Source organism: Mustela nigripes, chromosome 6 (genome assembly GCF_022355385.1).
Source record: "Mustela nigripes isolate SB6536 chromosome 6, MUSNIG.SB6536, whole genome shotgun sequence".
NCBI classification, from domain to species: Eukaryota; Metazoa; Chordata; class Mammalia; order Carnivora; family Mustelidae; genus Mustela; species Mustela nigripes.
In genome coordinates, this window is record NC_081562.1 from 53,260,411 (window position 1) to 53,278,248 (window position 17,838).

A 17,838-nucleotide genomic window follows, 5' to 3' on the forward strand; every position below is an offset into this window, starting at 1 on the left:
GCAAAGATGAAATAGACAGTATTTCTCTTGTGCTCTGGCTTTTAGTGAGCCTTTACATTTACACATTTCATAACACATAAATTAAAAGACATTGTTTTCTCATGTGACTCAGGAGCATATTGTTGTTACTAATGATAGGATATTAGAGATGGAGGCCATTTGTTTCATTTTACAGCTGTGGGAACTGAAGCACATGGAGATGAAGTAACCTCTATATTTTGTATCACTAAACAATGTCTGGAATCCACATTTTTTTTTTCAGTATGCTATAATAAGGACAACAGTTTAGAGATCTCACGATAGCATTCAGAGAAGCTTTCAGAGAAGAACACTGTGAAATACATTCACAGAACATTTTTGAAAGTAACAGAATTTTTCCTTACTGAAGTATCTCATAGAAATTAACACAAAGCCTTATATTTCCTTCATGGATTACTTTGGGTCAATTACTAAATTATGCTGGGGGCTTCAAAATTGAATAAGATGCTTTCAGACCATCAGTTACGTGGACCAGTTAAACTTTTATTGGAGAGAAATTGAGCTTTATAAACAGGTCCTCCCAAGATGACTCTAGGGGTCTCCTAATTTCCTATGCCCCTTTAGTATGAGGGTGATGAATAATAACAGAAAGGAAGAAAATAGTAGAGTTAAAAGTGACATATATTCTTCCCAAGTCAATTAGAATGTTCACTAACCACCAGCTATACAGAAAATAAATATAGTTCTTTTGGAAATTCATATGAAAACAGTTCAAAAAGTATAAATTTATAAAGCTAAGGATTTATGATAGATAAGTTTAAAAATATAGTATTTTGTTTTCTTTTTTTAGTATGATATATAATTTTTAGTGTATTCCAAGAAATGAACATTTCTTAGAAACCAATTGGCAATTCTACTTTTATTTTAACATAGATATAATCAGCTTATAATGGCACTGAATACAAAAGACAAACAAAGAAACACTATTGCACTCAGAAAATACTTCATAAGAAGCATTGCACATGGTAGAATTGGTTAGGAAAGGTACACATTTATAGTCAGGTAAAACTATTATTATTCCAAGTTTGAATAATATGGAAGTTTTTCTGACAGGAATTTGCCACATCACATATTGCACATTTTTCAATACTTTCATCCATTTCACAAATACTCCTCAAATTTGTTTTTGTCTGTATCTCTGTAAAATGCTACATGTAAGATTCTTAAGACAGAGAATTATGTATCATTGAAAAAGATGAGTTACACAGAAGTAAAAACAACAATAGAAATACATCATCACCCCACACTTTTGGTGGGAAAATGATTCTGTAACCTGGCAAACTTCTCTAAAAAGAGAGAAATATCACAAAGCTTAGTTTCGTAAGCATTTGTCCACTTATACATGTTCTCTGAATCAAAAAAAAAAATGCATTTAGACTAAATGTCCATGTGACCAGTTAAAATGTCTTATGTTTACATTCGGTTTTTAATACCACCACTTAACATTTTCAAATAGTGCAAATACACGAAGCACACTCAGTTTTGGTAGTCATCTAACAATAAATAGTAACTCTAAGCCTAGTTATTTTATTATTTCTAAATTCTAAAAAATATAAAGTGCATCCATAAGGTTTAAAGTTGTTCTTCTCATTCTTGGATGTAACGATCAGTCAAACCTGTGACTTTTTCAGCTCACGGCGAAGTGTTCCACGCTGCAGATATTCCTGGAATTTCCCTTTCTTTTTTCCATAGTCTTGTTTGGAAGAAGATTTCCAAAATAAGACAAAGTTTTTTCACCAAGTCTTTGTGGAAAATTTCTGACTGTGGAGCAGCATTGATCAACACAAATTTTCTCAAGTTCGTGTTATAATAGTCTAAAGGCAAATAGGTTTCCTTGTTATTTAGCGGCTTTGCTGCATATCGAGTGTAAATTCTTTCCACAGGCTGTGCTGCTGACCCCCATACTATTCAGATATGCACAGTTCTCAGATCCTGTGAGGTTGAACCTGTCAAACAATAAAGAAACTTAGAATTATTTTCAGTTCATCATTTTCATTCAGTTACATGAGAATGAACTTTGTGAGGGTAACCTCTGATTTCTTTTTTGCTTGGTAGGAGTTCATGAAGCAAGTCAGGTGATCAAGTGACCATAAACTAATCTATAGAGGCACTAAACAAAAATTGAGTGAAAGGGTCTGTGGGAGGAAGATAAAAAGCTAAGAGCAAAGACTTCCAATGATCTGGGCGGCATACCACCAGAGGACTGACTCTTGGCTATTTCTCAGCTAAATTCCTGGAGAAGCAGTTCCCAGAAAGTTTACACATTCAACTGTTAGGCAAATAATGTTAGAGGGTGGAAGGCCCCTGAAGCCAATCTGCATATAAAGAACCATAGGACACATATTAAGAGTGCCTTTTCTAGAAATTTGAATTTATTTTCTATATCAGGAATCATCATAAAACTATTTAGAAGGCAAGAAATTTATTCAGTTCTGGGTTTTCAGATGGCAAACGTTAACACTGACTATACAAAATGTTCTTCAAACTTCAAAATATACATCAATTACAGGTAATAAAATTAAAGTCAACATCTTCTGTTCTGGGGCCGGTTTTCTGTCAGGTTCATAAAATCTTCTAATTTGCTATTAGAAATATTGTGCTTTATTCCTCTGGGGATGACAACTGGGAAAGAGTAAAAGGGAATTATTTTTTAAAAAGTCAGCTTATCAGGAAAAAATGTATATGAGATTGTCAGTGTTCTGTGTTTCTTTTTATCATCGTAATTATTTATGGACTATGTTGAGCCTATTATTCACATAAAATTTACTCAGACAAAGTTACTAGAAGCATTTGTTGTATGACTTCTAAGTAGATAAAAAGAAAAAAATAGCAATATTAAAACCCTTCTTTAAAGAATTCAGAGGGGTATAAGCATGTAAATCAGATTGAGAATGCTCTGCTCACAAGGACACAACAGTCATATCCAACAGTGCTTTGAAAGAAAAATGGCTTTCCTGAGCTGCCACTCTGGGGAAGATAAAGAGATGTCTTGATCCTATGCTGTTGGTGGGAATGCAAGTTGGTGCAGCCACTCTGGAAAACAACATGGAAGTTCCTCAAAAAGTTGAAAATAGAGCTACCCTATGACCCAGCAATCGCACTACTGGGTATTTACCCTAAAGATAAAAATGTAGTGATCCGAAGGGGCCCAAGCACCCGAATGTTTATAGCAACAATGTCCACAATAGCCAAACTATGGAAAGAACCTAGCTGTCCATCAACAGATGAATGAATAAAGAAGATGTGGTGTGTGTGTGTGTGTGTGTGTCACACACACACACACACACACACACACACACAGGAATACTATACAGCCCTCAAAAGAAATGAAATCTTGCCATTTGCAATGATGTGGATGGAACTAGAGGGTATTATGCTGAGCGAAATGGGTCAATCAGAGAAAGACAATTGTCATATGATCTCCCTGATATGAGGAGTTTGAGAGTCAAACTGGAGAGTTTGGGGGGTAGGGAAGGGAAAAATGAAACAAGGTGGGATCAGAAGGGAGACAAACCACAAGAGACTCTTAATCTCACAAAAGAAACTGAGGGTTGTTGTGGGGAGGTGGGTAGGGAGAAGGTGGTGGGGTTATGGACATTAGGGAGGGTATGTGCTATGGTGAGTGCTATGAAGTGTGTAAGTCTGACAATTCACAGACCTGTACCCCTGGAGCAAATAATACATTATATGTTAATAATAAAAAAATTTTTAAAAAGACACCTTGAAACTTACCAGTTGTTGAATTCTTTGCCATCTGACCATTTCCATGTTTGATTATCTTCAGTTTTCAGCCCAATCCAGTGATTAGTTATACCCACATATCGTTTTAAAAAGCTCTTGAAGAAAGCATAAAGGAGGTGTGTATTAAATAACCCCTCTGCGTAAGTATATAATTCATCCTATTTTTGAGAAGCTTCAATTCAAGGCATGATAGCAAAGCTGATCACTTATTAGCTCTAGTTAGGACAAGCTCATTTGGATTTTTGGTCTTTGACATTAAGTAATCAAAGCAAATTTACAAGATTAAATGGAATCCTCAGACTGATCATATGGCTTGCTGTGACTAAATTTTCCTACAAGGGCATTAGGTACAGTGGAAACAGAAAGAAATCACAGATTATCTCTCTTAAAAAATAGCAGTAGTTTATGAAATTATTTTTGAATACTATCTTACCATGTCCTTTTCAGAATCAATGAACGCAAGAGTCGCATCCTGTTCGTAGCAAAAGTTTTGGGCCAGCGTCCAGCCCCTCTTTTCAGTAGAAATAAAGTAGCATTTCCTCTGGTATCCAATCCAACCATCCGAGCATGAAGAAACGTGGCTCTTTGATGGAAATAGGGACATATCTTGGCCTGGACAATTGTATTGGCCCACTGTGAACAGGAAAGTGGTTTGTTTTAGTAACAAAAGAAAGTAAATACTCACAGTATGCAAAATCAGTTCAGGGGGTGCTGTGCAGTGCTAGGTGACAATGTTTAGGATGAGAGACAAGGAGTGAATTCTGAGAAAAGCAAGAAGGCAGTTTCTCACCTTGTCTAATCTGTTCTGCCTCATTGTTATTGTCAGGGTATAAGAAGTAAGAGGGTATCTTTTGGGTCATAATCTCAGAAAGGGGTAGGAAAATAGAAAAATCTTGCAAGTAGTCTTTGGACTGGAAAGGGGAAAGGGCATTATAAATTACAATGAAGTCAATATAACACTCTTTTGGGAGATGAAGGACAGAATGATTTTCAGGGAACTAATTCAGAATACAGAAAGATCTCTGGCTCAGGATGTTTCATAAAGTTGTAAAATTTCCTGTTTGTAAAGACACAAACGTATCTTGGTGTTGCTATATGTTTTGAATACCATATAACAGTTGACTCTTCGGGAGATTCTAGATATATTTTAAATTATTCATAACCACCGTTATGTGGTCTTGGAAAGAAAAGACAAAAGACTGATCAATTCTTGATTAATTTGTGGATTAGATATATTTTTTTTCCTATCAACAATGAATGTGAAGCCCACATTTTTTTGCCTAACTAAATGTCTATATATTTAGGATCTAAATCAGTCCCTTTATTTCAGATCTTAAAATATGTTCAAATGTAATTTTCCCCCACAATAATTTATAAAGCATAGACACTTTTAATACTTATAAAGAAGTTCTCAAAAACTCAGAAAGCACTGCACTGATCATCTAAGGAATATGGAATTATATTTAGTATTCTTGAAGAAATCAGCCAAATATCATGATTGAGGTGATTCTAAATTAATCAGAATTTCTGATTAATCAGAAATTAATCAGAATTTATGATTAATTAGAACAAGTAATCCCTGTTGATTTCAGCTGGACATGAATGCTAACAGCAGAGACTCAATGAATTCATGAAGTACAGACCCACCTGATATAGCAACGAGAGCTATGATTAAAACAGTGATGAAGACCACATTCATGACAGCACATGGGATAGGAACTTGAAGGCACCCTTCACGCTGTGTTGCAAAATGAGGCCTGGATGCATTATCTGAAGAGAGAAAGTTGATGATGAATTCAGGCATCATTTACATTTCAATGTCTCCTTATCTTCTTATCTGAAATTTATAAGTTAATTTCTCCCAAATTTTGAGTGAGCTGGGAGAGTGAAACAAATCAGGGATGATAATGAGATCATAAAATATCTTCCCAATCTGTGCACTTAGTAGCTCCAAAAACTCTAATTATATTATAATTTTGTTGTTTGAATCGCAAAAACATTTATTAAGTATATGATTATCTTAGAAGACCTATAAAATGGACATCCTAAGCATAGTACTTTAACCCCTGGGTAGTTATTGTTTAAGAGAGATGACATAAATACAATAGATGTGGATAATGAATAAAAAATACTGAATTGAGAAGGGGGTGGGATTATGGACATTGGGGAGGGTATGTGCTTTGGTGAGTGCTGTGAAGTGTGTAAACCTGGTGATTCACAGACCTGTACCCCTGGGGATAAAAATATATGTTTATAAAAAATAAAAAACTATACAAATTTTAAAAAAAATACTGAATCGATATATAAATAGCTACAACTAGCATGACTGAAAATTAAAAAAAAAAAAAGATTGATGGTACTTTTTGGTGTGATTGGTACAGATGTGAAGCAATTGAAATTTTCAAATATTACTCATGGAGAGCAAAATGGAAAAATAACTTGGGAACTTTTTTATACAATAAATATGCACCTACCCTATGATCCAGCAATTTGACTTGTACAAAACAAGAATGTTCATAGCAGCTTTACTCTTAAGAGCCAAATAATCCACATATCCATCAACAAGAATAAAGATAAATTATGGTATATCTGAATACTATTTAGAAATTAAGAAAAACTGATAAATGCAACAAAATGCATAAATACCAAAAAATGTTGACTAAAGAAAATGCAGCTACAATCATATACTATATATTTCCATTGATATGATTTTCAAGAATTGCTGAACTATAAGTGAAATAAGTCAGACTGAGAAAGACAAATATGGGGTGCCTGCATGGCTCAGTGGGTTTGCCTCTACCTTCAGCTCAGGTCATGATCTCAGGGTCCTGGGATCGAGCCCTGCATCGGGCTCTCTGCTCCGCAGGGAGCCTGCTTCCGCCTCTCTCTCTGCCTGCCTCTCTGCCTGCCTCTCTGCCTACGTGTGATCTCTCTCTCTCTCTCTCTCTGTCAAATAAATAAATCGAATCTTAAAAAAATAAGAAGTCTTTTTTCCATATGATTTCAGTCATGTGTGGAATTTAAAAACAAAACAAATGAAGGAACAAACAAAAAGCAGAATCAGACCTATAAATATGGAGAACAAAATGATGCTTGTCAGAGGGAAGAAGGATGAAGTTATGGATAAAATGGGTGAAGAGGGAGTGGGAGATACTGGCTTCCGGTTATGGAATGAGTAAGTCTGAGTAAATTGTGGGGATGAGAGGCAGTGCATAGGGATTATAGTCAATGATATTGTAGGAGCACTGTATTGACAGATGGTAGTTACACTTGTGAGTGTGCATAACATAAAGGGATGTGGCAGTGCTGTGTTGTACACCTGAAAATAATGTAACGATATGTGTAAACTATGCTTTAAAAAAATAGTTGAACTAAACTATAGTGATATAAATCAGAAAAGTGATTGCTTTTATGTGTGTAGGAAATGTAATTTGTCCAGAAAGAAATACAGGAAATTTCTAGGGTGATAGAAAATTTCAGGGGTGCCTGGGTGGCTCAGTCATTTGAGCATCTGCTTTTGGCTCAGTCATGATCCCAGGGTCCTGGGATCAAGTCCCCCATCAGGCTCCTTGCTCAGTGGGGAGCCTGCTTTTCCCTCTCCCTCTGCCTGCTGCTCCCCTTGCTTATGCTTTCTCATTCTGCCTGTCAAATAAATAAATTATTTAAAAAAAAGAAAATTTCAGTGTTGGTTGGAATTTTTATAATTCATTAAACTGCATATTTAAGATTTGTGCTTCCATTGTACATAAATTATACCTCAATTAAAGATATGTGAATAAGGAGTCAGATATTTGAATTTTCCAAGAGAAGTCAAAATAATAGAAGAAACATAACAACATTAAACAACAAATGGTATGTGGAAGTTAATTATTTAATTTACCTTCCATATAATGCTGAAATAGAGTAAAAAATTTGATTTCACCAATAAGAAATATTTTTGTGGAATATGAATCTCATGTGAATGATGATTCTTAGTTTAAAGAAAACTAGAAGAATATGTGTTTCAGAATATAAATAAATAATTGAGGAAGAAGTGGAGTGGATTCTGTGTCCAGAGTCTGAGTTTGATTTTTGCTAGGATGAGCTCTCAGGATTTTTAAAATTTGGCCTCACGAGAAATCCATATTTCCCTATTACGTTCTCAAAACCTGAAATGTAAAATGGCCACTTGCATGATATTAGAGTTTACCATACAAAATAGCTTCAAATGCAAACAGACCCCATTTTTCAATGTGTATGACCTTCATAATTAAAAGGATGTTAGCAGAGAACATATCTTGAAATTCTTTTATTTCTTTGCCTTAAACATTTCTCTGAAGTCAAACTGAGCAAAGAGATGTGCTTTCTTTCATTGTTTATTGGTTGCCAATTCAGTTTTTGCTGCTGGGGATTGTTTTTCCCAGTGTAGGTCTGCATTCAGATTTTGCAAGAGAAGCCTTTACCAAGCCCGTATCTACCTACTTCTATTTCTCACAGCTTCTCAAAGCAAATCTTCCTTTTTTCCACTAGTCAATCACCGGAAGCAGCCCTTGGTAGGTAGGGTAACAAGTTCAGAGCTGTCTGTCTAGTTTCACTTCTCCCCATGTGAGAGTCAACCATGCCACTTAGACTCAATGAAGCAACAGTTCTGGTTCCTTAGGGCCCACGAACCCATCTGGATAGCTCATGGACTCAGAGACTAGACCAGTCTATTGGCTTATCCAGTGGGTAAGCTGTGGACATGATTCTCAGACTGTACATTTGTTTTCCATTCGTGAGGGCTATTGTTACTCACAGTTTGACTTATCACCTAGGTGACAAAAACTGCCCCAACAGCAAACTTCCGCTCTGATTATGGTCCTTGTTCACTAATGAAGAAACTGAAAATAGATCCACAGTTGTATATTGAGACATCCAGAAGTGATGCTCAAGGATTGTTCATACTAATAAAGCAGCCACAAGAGCAGCATAAACTAAACATTCAGCAGGAAATTGGATGAACTCAGAAAAAGCTGAGGATCCCTGAATTAGGTTCTTTCGACTATGCTCTCTGTTTATTGAGTAGTTTTATTATTATATTATTATTATATTATATTACATAATAGATACTGTGTTTTATTATATATATTACATTATTGTAGTATATATTATTATATACATTTCTGCTTTTCAACAGCTCAACTGGGCCATGAAAGTATGGTTACCTAGCCACCAGAAATCTCTGTGGCTTGTAGTTGCTATCTACAGTCGATTCTGTGTTCTTAGGTAAAAGGTGGGTTTATCAGAAGTGACTGATGTCTTTTTAAAGTAACTCACAAAATAATCCCTTCCTCCAGATTGTTCAGCTCTGCTGTTCGTAACACACCCCTTTATTTCTGGATAACTTTGCTTATAAGTAAACTGTCTGTGCCACATGCTAGTGTTTTGGAGCATCTTATTAATTAGAGAGGAAGAGATAGAAACAGAAGTCAAGAAAAGATCACAGAAACATATTATAGGAGAAGCAATGAGAGCATTCTAGTAATAAGAAGTAGAACAGATCTGTGGACAGAACAGATGAACAGAAAAGAGGAAGAGGTAAATAGCTAAGGTGATCCTATTTTGATGTATTTTGATGAAAAACAAAAGAAAGGAAGAACCACGTATGATTCGCGTAGAATTTGAAGCCCGAGATTGAAAGGGGGAAACAGAATGATGCAATGAAGAGTTCTGAAGAGTTCCATGAAGAGTACAGAAAACAGAAGTTTGTATTTTCAAGAATTTTTCATGACATTCTCCTAAGAAATTACCTCCAGACATGGTTAATGTTCAGATATGTTTATAGCTATTCTTTCAAAGATTGGAAACCCTCGTTCCCAGCAACTGGAGGGTGCTGTCATGGGAACCCAAGCTGAAGCAACCGGAAAGCATACAAGAATGCAAGGTGAAGACAATGAGTGTAATTGGTTATGGGGAAAACCATTGCTCTAAAGCGGGGCAATGCTTCCCAAAGCATGTACAGATGGATACGGGGAAAAGGTGGTGAACACATGCGGTGGTCCAGTGCAGGGAGTTTTCTAATTGAATCTGAAGAATTGATGTGATATAAACTGAAACAAAAACATATTTCTAACGATCTTCAGAAATCTACCTTTGTGGTTTCCCTCAAATCTCAGGTATCCTGTCTTCTCATGGATAGATAAATATTTACTTTTTCTCATTTTCTCCTTTACCTGGACCAAAGTAAATCATAATCAAATGTTTCTAAAGACAAATGCTCATTAAAAAAAAATACTGCTAATATAAGAGGACAGAGGGATAGATGATAGATGACAGACAGTTAGATGATAGATTGATGTGTGTGTGAGAGAGAGAGTGAGAGAGAGAGAGAGAGAAAGAGGGCTGACAGGTAGATGTGTGTGAGAGAGAGACAGACTGACCAATGTATAACAAAGGTCTGACTTACTTTGCTGTCCACCCTCTGGATGCAAGGAGCTGTTCTCTGTTATGGAACAATCTTCAGAATTCATCTTTGTTCTAGTCACGATTCCTTGGTGAATCCCAGGCCAAGCCAGTTTAGAGCGAAAGTTTTTGCTGAAGCTCTAGTTGAGTCTCTTGAGTCTATGACCTATCTCAGCCTTTATATTCCGTTGTATTGTCTCCACCCTCTTCCTCCTGCCTCCTAACCACTCAACTACATCAGTTCTCTTTAATTTATGCTCCAGCGGCCCAGACAATTTACAACGTGTTATTGTGGTGAGCTGCGGGTTTTCCCTGTTGTCTGCAATGTGCTTTCTCACAACTGTAGGTGTAGCATGAAGAGACTAGTGGGGTTTTCCCAGGATCTGAGACATCCTTCTTTAAATTTGTGAAAAACACAAATAACTTAGGAGACGACATATTAAGTAAAGAATGAAAAGTTAAGGATTCCTAACTTTGAGGTGGAAATAATTTGGAGAGTAATTATTTCCCTTGGAAACTCATTCCTTTATTTAATTAATGACTAGTATTTATTGAACATGTGGTATGAACCTGACACTGACTGGGGTGAGAGGATTTACTGTTCAATGAGAATTTTAAGATCTCTGTCCTCATGAATCTCTCTCCACTCTGGAAGAATTTTACTTCGGAAACTATCAATTGGCTGTCAGAAGGGTTATCGTTCACTTCTTCCCTAAGGACTAGTTCTTTTAAGGTATCATTTAGTACATACTTGCTTTAAGGAAATAGAAACCTTGTGGTCTGGAACTTCCTTTCTATGTTCTAAAATTGTTTATCTTAAATTATCTATTTCATTTATCTCCTGTTAACTTTTTGGTCATATTTGACTTTAATTTAGATTACCCTAATTTGTCCTAATATCTTATTCTTCTTGGAATTTTCCATATTTTAGGTTATTTTCCTGTATCTCTGAGGTGCCAGACATTTGGAGTGTGATTATTATAAAAAATGTATTGCCATAGTATCAATACCATCCCAATGAGCTATGAAGGCAGAATGTGTGGTGATTTAAGGAGGGAATCAAAATGTCACTCTGGTTACTGATATTGCTGCCAGAATTTTCATCATTAATAGCACCTCTTTAAAGACTACGTGTTTTCAGATTAAAGCCTTTGTGGAAGTATTGTACCTAAGTGGGTTGGGAATTATCATCGACCACAGCTTAGTTTGGCCATAGTATTTATTTGTTAACCTAAGACATGTAGAGGTACATGTTGGTCTTAAGGGCTCTTTTTGCTTCCACTCCACTTTTTCAGTCAATTTCCTATTCATAAGAGCAAGAAGGATTGTTTTACAATTAAGTCGTATCACTTCGGTGAGATGTTCATCTCTTCCTCTCCCAACCCCGTCCCCACCAAAGGCTTCTTATCAAAATTACCATCAGATCCAAAGGCCTTCTTACAGTTGAGAAGGTCCATGATCTAGCTACCTCTCCTGCCATTTTCTTTATTAGTCACTGTCTTCTTCAGCTGTAACCTCTGCTATACCACAAAAATGTCAAGCACATCCTCATTACAGTCTTTGTATCTTCTCTAAAATGTTCTTCCATCTCCTGGCAGGTCTTCCTCTCCCTTCAACTCATTTGATTCACTATTCAACTGTGATCTTCCCAGAAAGGTCTTTACTTACCTTATCTATGTAAAATAGAACTTCATGCTCTATGCCACTGTATACCTTTACCTTTCTTTATATGACTTGGTGATATCTGATATTATAGCATTGTTTATTGTCTACTTTCCCTACTAGACTGTAAGCTGCTTGGGGACAAGAACTTCTTCTGACTTGTCCCTTCTGTGTCTCTAACACCTGACATAGTAACTGGAACCTGGTACGTACTCAGTACGTACAGTACATACAGTACAACAATGCATTGTTGAATGCGTTGAGTAAATAAATATGAACTAATGATTCAGATTATATGTATAAAAACAAAATTTCTAAACTGTAGTGTGCTACTTGGGGATGTATGTAGGATTATAGATGGCCACTGGATAGCAAGTGTACACTTGAATATTGCGATGAGTGATGGAAGGGTCAAGTTGGGTACTTATGGGAAACAGCTGACACTTTTGCTAATTTTTTTGGGTGAAAGCAACTTAGATCAGATCTGTATTTTCTTCTAAATTTGGGACATCTGGATTAATGTTCACATTCTGATACTAATCCCATACCCTATATTGTGAATAATGCATGGGAATGAGACAGTATAGGAAAATCAAAGGGGACTTAATTCCTATAAGGCCACAGGCTGAGGCAAATGTCTGAGGTTAAAAGTTTCCATATTCTTAGAAACAAATACCTGCTTCTGGGAATGCAAAAAAAGCAATCCCTAAGCTTTTAGGGATTAATGGTGGCCTGGGCAAAATTAGAAGTCACAATTTAGTCTGTGCACAGGTATTTCTACTTTCTTGGTGCCCTAGGAGAATGTTGACTGTGGAGAAAGGTATCCTGTGATTGTCTCATATCCATTGAAAATTAAAGACAACAGATAATGACCATGGGACTGAAGGATGCTTCCCCACTCCCAGCCCCTCCTTTGGAAGAGCGCCTTTATAAGCCTTGCACTCTACCCCTTTGGGGAGCGATATTCCTCTTTCTTGTTGATTCCCTTGTATACAAGCTATTTCTCATAAACTCTGCCTGGCTATCTTTGTCTGGTGTCCAGTGTTCATTTTTATGACACTGAGGCTCAAGAATGGTTCTGGGGGTCCGGTAACAGGATAATAGAGCAGTTAGAAATCTGCAACAGTATTTGAACTCTCTCAAGTCTCTCTATAAAGAAATAGAAAGAAAGTATCTTTACACACACTGGTAATCCTTGCCTTGCATGTTCTCCACATGCAGAGCAGTTTTCAACAGCTCCTTGGACTATCCTAGGCATTGTGTTCCAGTATAACCACTAACTAATGTGGCTTTTCCCCTCTGATGATGCCCATATTTGTGTGAAAAACATAACTTTCTTAGTCAGACACTAATTATTTTTGATATGAATATTCAAGAACAATTAGGCTGATAAGCATTATTTAAAAAGTATAGATTTTACAGACAAATAATCATTTTCCATCATTTTCCCTCTTACTCCCTATAAGTCACTATGCTGACTTTTTCCTGTTTCTTGAAAAAGTTGAATTTATCTTAATTTTATGAAGTGTGTTCTTGCTCTTGTTCTCTCCACTTTCAGATTTTCCATGGCTGACACTTTCTTCTGATTTATGTTACCTCACATGTCACCTTCTCAGTAAGAACTTCTCCAACCCCCTATATAAATTACCTCCCATCGGCCACAACTTATTACCTCACTCTCTTGTTGAATATATTCTTGTCTGAAATTTTGTAGCTCATTAGATATATGTGTATGTTTAGCTCTATAGTTTTAAAAATGATCATTATTGGGGCACCTGGCTGTATAAGTTGGTTAAGGTTAAGTATCACTTGGTTTAGGTTAAGTATCGGTTGGTTAAGGTTAAGCATCTGACTCTTGATTTCAGCTCAGGTCATGGTTTCAGGGTCATGAGATCAAGTCCCACATCTGGCTCTGTACTCAGTGGGGAGCCTGTTTAAGATTCTCTCCTTGTCCCTCTGTCCCTCCCTGCTCACACACTTTTTCTCTCAAAAAATAATTATCATGATTATTATTATTTCCTTTACTAGAAAGTAACATCTTTAAGAGCAGGGGCATGGCTAACTTATTCAGCAATGAATCTCTAGGATAAAATAGTACCAAGAACACAGAAGGAGTTCAATAAATATTCATTGGGTAGACACATGACAGAATGTATGTGAATATCAGCTCAAACATTCATTAACTCTGCAGCTCCATTGAGCTTTGGCTTTGTTATCTGTAAATTAAATTAATAGCATCCAACTTATAAAGTTTAGTGAAGAAAAAATAATAAACTAGAAAATTAGTGTTCTACTATGGTGTTTGGTATATATTAGGCATTTAATGATGTACAAAGGAATCGGTTTGACATAAGTCATAAAAAGGGAAATTTTTGAATTTGATGTAGAAGATAAAATTAAGAAGTCACAGCATTCTTGCTGCAATGATGCAATGTGGCCCGTGTCTGTCTAGGACACAGGCAGAGGAAGTTGCTGTCTCCTAGGTCCACCTCTGACAGTGATCATGATACTAAGACACTTGTCTGTGTGCTCAAGTCGTCTTGTTTCTTCAGCCATAATCAACTTAATGGATATTAAGTGTATATATTTTATATGCTAATATTTATAAACACATTTACATATATATGTGACATCTATTATATACTGCATATGTGTAATATGTACTATATATATAGACCACTGGGCACAGAAAAATGATAATGAGATCTTATTTTAAGAAAATAAATATCTGGGGGCACCTGAGTGGTAAGTCAGTTAAAGGTCCAACTTCTGGCTTTGGCTCAGGGCATGATCCCAAGGTCGTGAAATTGAGCCCAATGTTGGGCTCTGTGCTTAGCCCAGAGTCTGCTTGAGATTCTCTCTCTCCCTCTGCCCTCCCACATAAGTTCTCTCTCTATCTCTCTCTCTCATTTTCTCTCTCTCTCAAATAGATAAATCTTAAAAAAAGAAAATAAATACCTGTAAACATTATAACATTGATCAAAATCTGTTACCTTTTTCTGAAGTAATTTTTCTGTTTTTATGGGAGCAGCCAAAGTATTCTATTGAAATAACACTTGTATTGGTGGAAGTAGGCAGCCTCTACAAACATAAAAACGAGTCAAATTACTGAGAACATATGCCATCTATGAGCCTTCTAGGTATCCACCAGATCTCCTGCTATTCAAGTCCTTGACAATAACCTGAACTTCACTGCAAAATTAATATTTTTCCATGGACCCTAATCTGCTTCCCCAGTCATTTTTTTTTTAAGTGTAAGAAACCTCCCATAGATTTGAGAAAGCAATCAAATGAGATTCACATAAAGCAGTGGAAGAACAATGAATGAGGTTTGCCCAGCCCAGTTCTGGTTGACACTTGTCCTGATGTCATTATGAAAAAGGGTGCCACTTCACTCACCAGAGTGTCTTACTATATACCACAAATTGTATGTTCATATTACTAATCAGTATTTGTTAAATCAAAGAAAGGTGTTTCTACATGTGGAGTTATAGTAAATAGGACAAAGCCAAGTGTAGAGAGTCAGGATGCAATGCAGGAAAGATTTTGGGGTCAGGTTTTTCAGTTGCCCCTTATTCATCTAAATATGGAAGCAAGTTTCCTGTGTGGTTAGCCCAGATGCATTCAATTCTCCAAAGCAAAGAAACACATGAAGAAAACTAAAGAAACAAAACTAGTGCAACTAAACTTTTTTCAATCTCCTATATACATAACAACGTATGAGTATACTTTCAGAGATATATGTCTTATTTCATGCATAGCATATCAAAAAGTTGAGGGATATCCACAGGCAGAGATTATCATTAACATTTCATAGTTCATTTGAGAAAAGTGAGGCTTAGAGAAATTAGTGTCTGGACAAATTTGGAAGAAGCCACTCAGGACACCAGAAGTCAGTGCAGCTCTTGACCTTATATGAAGAATCCGGGGCAAGGTCCCAGAAAGGAAATGAAGTAATATGAGCTAGATGCAAAGTGATGCAGAGAAGACAGGATGTACAGTCCTTATCAGACAGCAGCTCAGGAGGACGCTTTTGGTAGCACACGTTCATAAGGACCGCAAACTTCCGACCTAAGACAATTTCCGGAGACAAAGTGTTCATCATTTTCTTTTTTCCTGAAACTTCTTTTTTCTTTCAATGGGTGAATTAGTTTTCTGAATGGCTTTTAATCTTGGAAATAAAACCTTTAGTTTTTAACATTTTGTCTCAAATTAGTATAAATTATGCAAGTTGGTAAAATTTATTTTTAAATCACAGGTGTGCATGTACTTTCTAATTGCTTACTGTAAAGGGTCAACACAGGTAACCATGAGTAAGTGGGGGAATTTCCAGTTCTCAACACTTTCCAATCTTCTTTGCTCACTGACTTTTCTCTTTGAATTTTTTGGAAAGTATGAGTCGTTATAGTTCTTCTCCCTGACTTGAAACAGTGAAGGTTAAATACAGTATTCACATATACATAAACTTGGACTCTGAGAAATTTGGCTATTTTTGAAAGTAGAAGATGTAAAAGAACTGTAACAAAGATGAGATATAATGCATAACCATATCTTAGTACTTTACAGAAATTAGTCCCAGGCTTTTCTACAAGTAAATGTGGAAAACACTTTGGGGGAATATTCTCAAAAACAATAGTGTAGAAATGGCAAATGTAACATAGAAATTTTAGACAGGTCAAGGCTTGATCCATTAAATGATTTAAAATATATCCATTTGGGGGCATTTGGGTAGCTCAGTTAGTTGAGTGATGGATTCTTGATTTTGGCTTGGGTTGTGATCTTGGGGTCCTGAGATCAGGCTCCCAGTCCCTGCTTAATGGGGAGTCTGCTGGGGATTCTCTTCCTCTGCCCTTTCCCCCACTTGTGCTCTCTCTCTCTCTCTCTCAAATACATAAATATAGCTTTAGAACATAAGAAGCCACATTTAAAAATTAAAATAATGTATCCATTTATATTTGAATCTTGATAGATGCACAATGAATTTGGACAGAACTACTTATACCTCTTGTAGATCTCTTTGCACCTGCTCACATACTGGGAGAAAAACCTGCAGGTAGAAGACATTCAGGAATTGTTATCATTCTTTTGCCCGATCAATCTGAAGTTTAAATGAATTAAAAAAAATTTTTTTAAAGATTTGTACTTATTTGAGAGACAGAGAGAGAGAGAGAGGAAAAAAAACACGAGTGGGGAGGGGCAAAGAGAGAGAATCTTCTGACAGATTCCCCCCTGGAGTCCTATTTAGAACTCAAACTCAAGACCCATGAGATCATGACCTGAACCCAAACCAAGTCAGTAGCTTAACTGACTGAGCCACCCAGGCACCACTAACATACTAAAATATCTCTTCCTTCCTTCCTTCCTCTCTTTCTTTTTTCTTTCTTTCTTTCTTTCTTTCTTTCAAGATTTAATTTATTTATTTGACAGAAAGAAGACAGCAAGAGAAGGAACACAAGCAAGGAGAGTGGGAGAGAGAGAAGCAAGCTTCCACTGAGCAGGGAGGTCAATGTGGGACTTGATCCTAGGACCCTGGGATCATGACCTAAGCAGAAGGCAGATGCTTAATGACTGAGCCACCCAGGCGTCCCACATTAAAATATTTCTGATGGATTGGGTTGGTCTTTACTGAGGCAAGATGTTAGGAAAGGAAAATGGAGACCCTTAAAGGGAATTTTCCAAATGTAGGAGAAGTCAAGGCAAACATAAAAAATCATAACATTGTATTATGAATAATTTTAGTCTAACGTAGATGACAATGTAAGTAAAATTGACACATCCCAGACAAACACCTCTTCCAAAATTGAAACAAGAAGAAATATTTAAAATATGGTATAGCTTTGTAACTATTAAATAAATTGAATCCATAACTAAATACATCCTTTTGGGAAAGAAATAAAACATGAGAACATATCAACAAAAACTCCATGCCCAGATAATTTCATGTTCCAATTTGCCAAACATATAAGGAAGAAATAA

The 17,838-nt window shown here is 36.3% G+C and overlaps 1 protein-coding gene across 1 annotated transcript; it reads right to left on the bottom strand.

The window, feature by feature from the left end:
- Positions 1–879: 879 nt before the first annotated feature.
- On the bottom strand, positions 880–10,382 carry CD69 (CD69 molecule). Its single transcript, XM_059402584.1, has 5 exons — positions 10,205–10,382; positions 5,428–5,550; positions 4,214–4,413; positions 3,772–3,875; positions 880–1,985 (listed from the first exon to the last, which is right to left on the bottom strand). The coding sequence occupies exons 1-5, from the start codon at positions 10,266–10,268 to the stop codon at positions 1,877–1,879; spliced, it is 600 nt and encodes a 199-aa protein (XP_059258567.1). The 5' UTR covers positions 10,269–10,382; the 3' UTR covers positions 880–1,876.
- Positions 10,383–17,838: the final 7,456 nt, after the last annotated feature.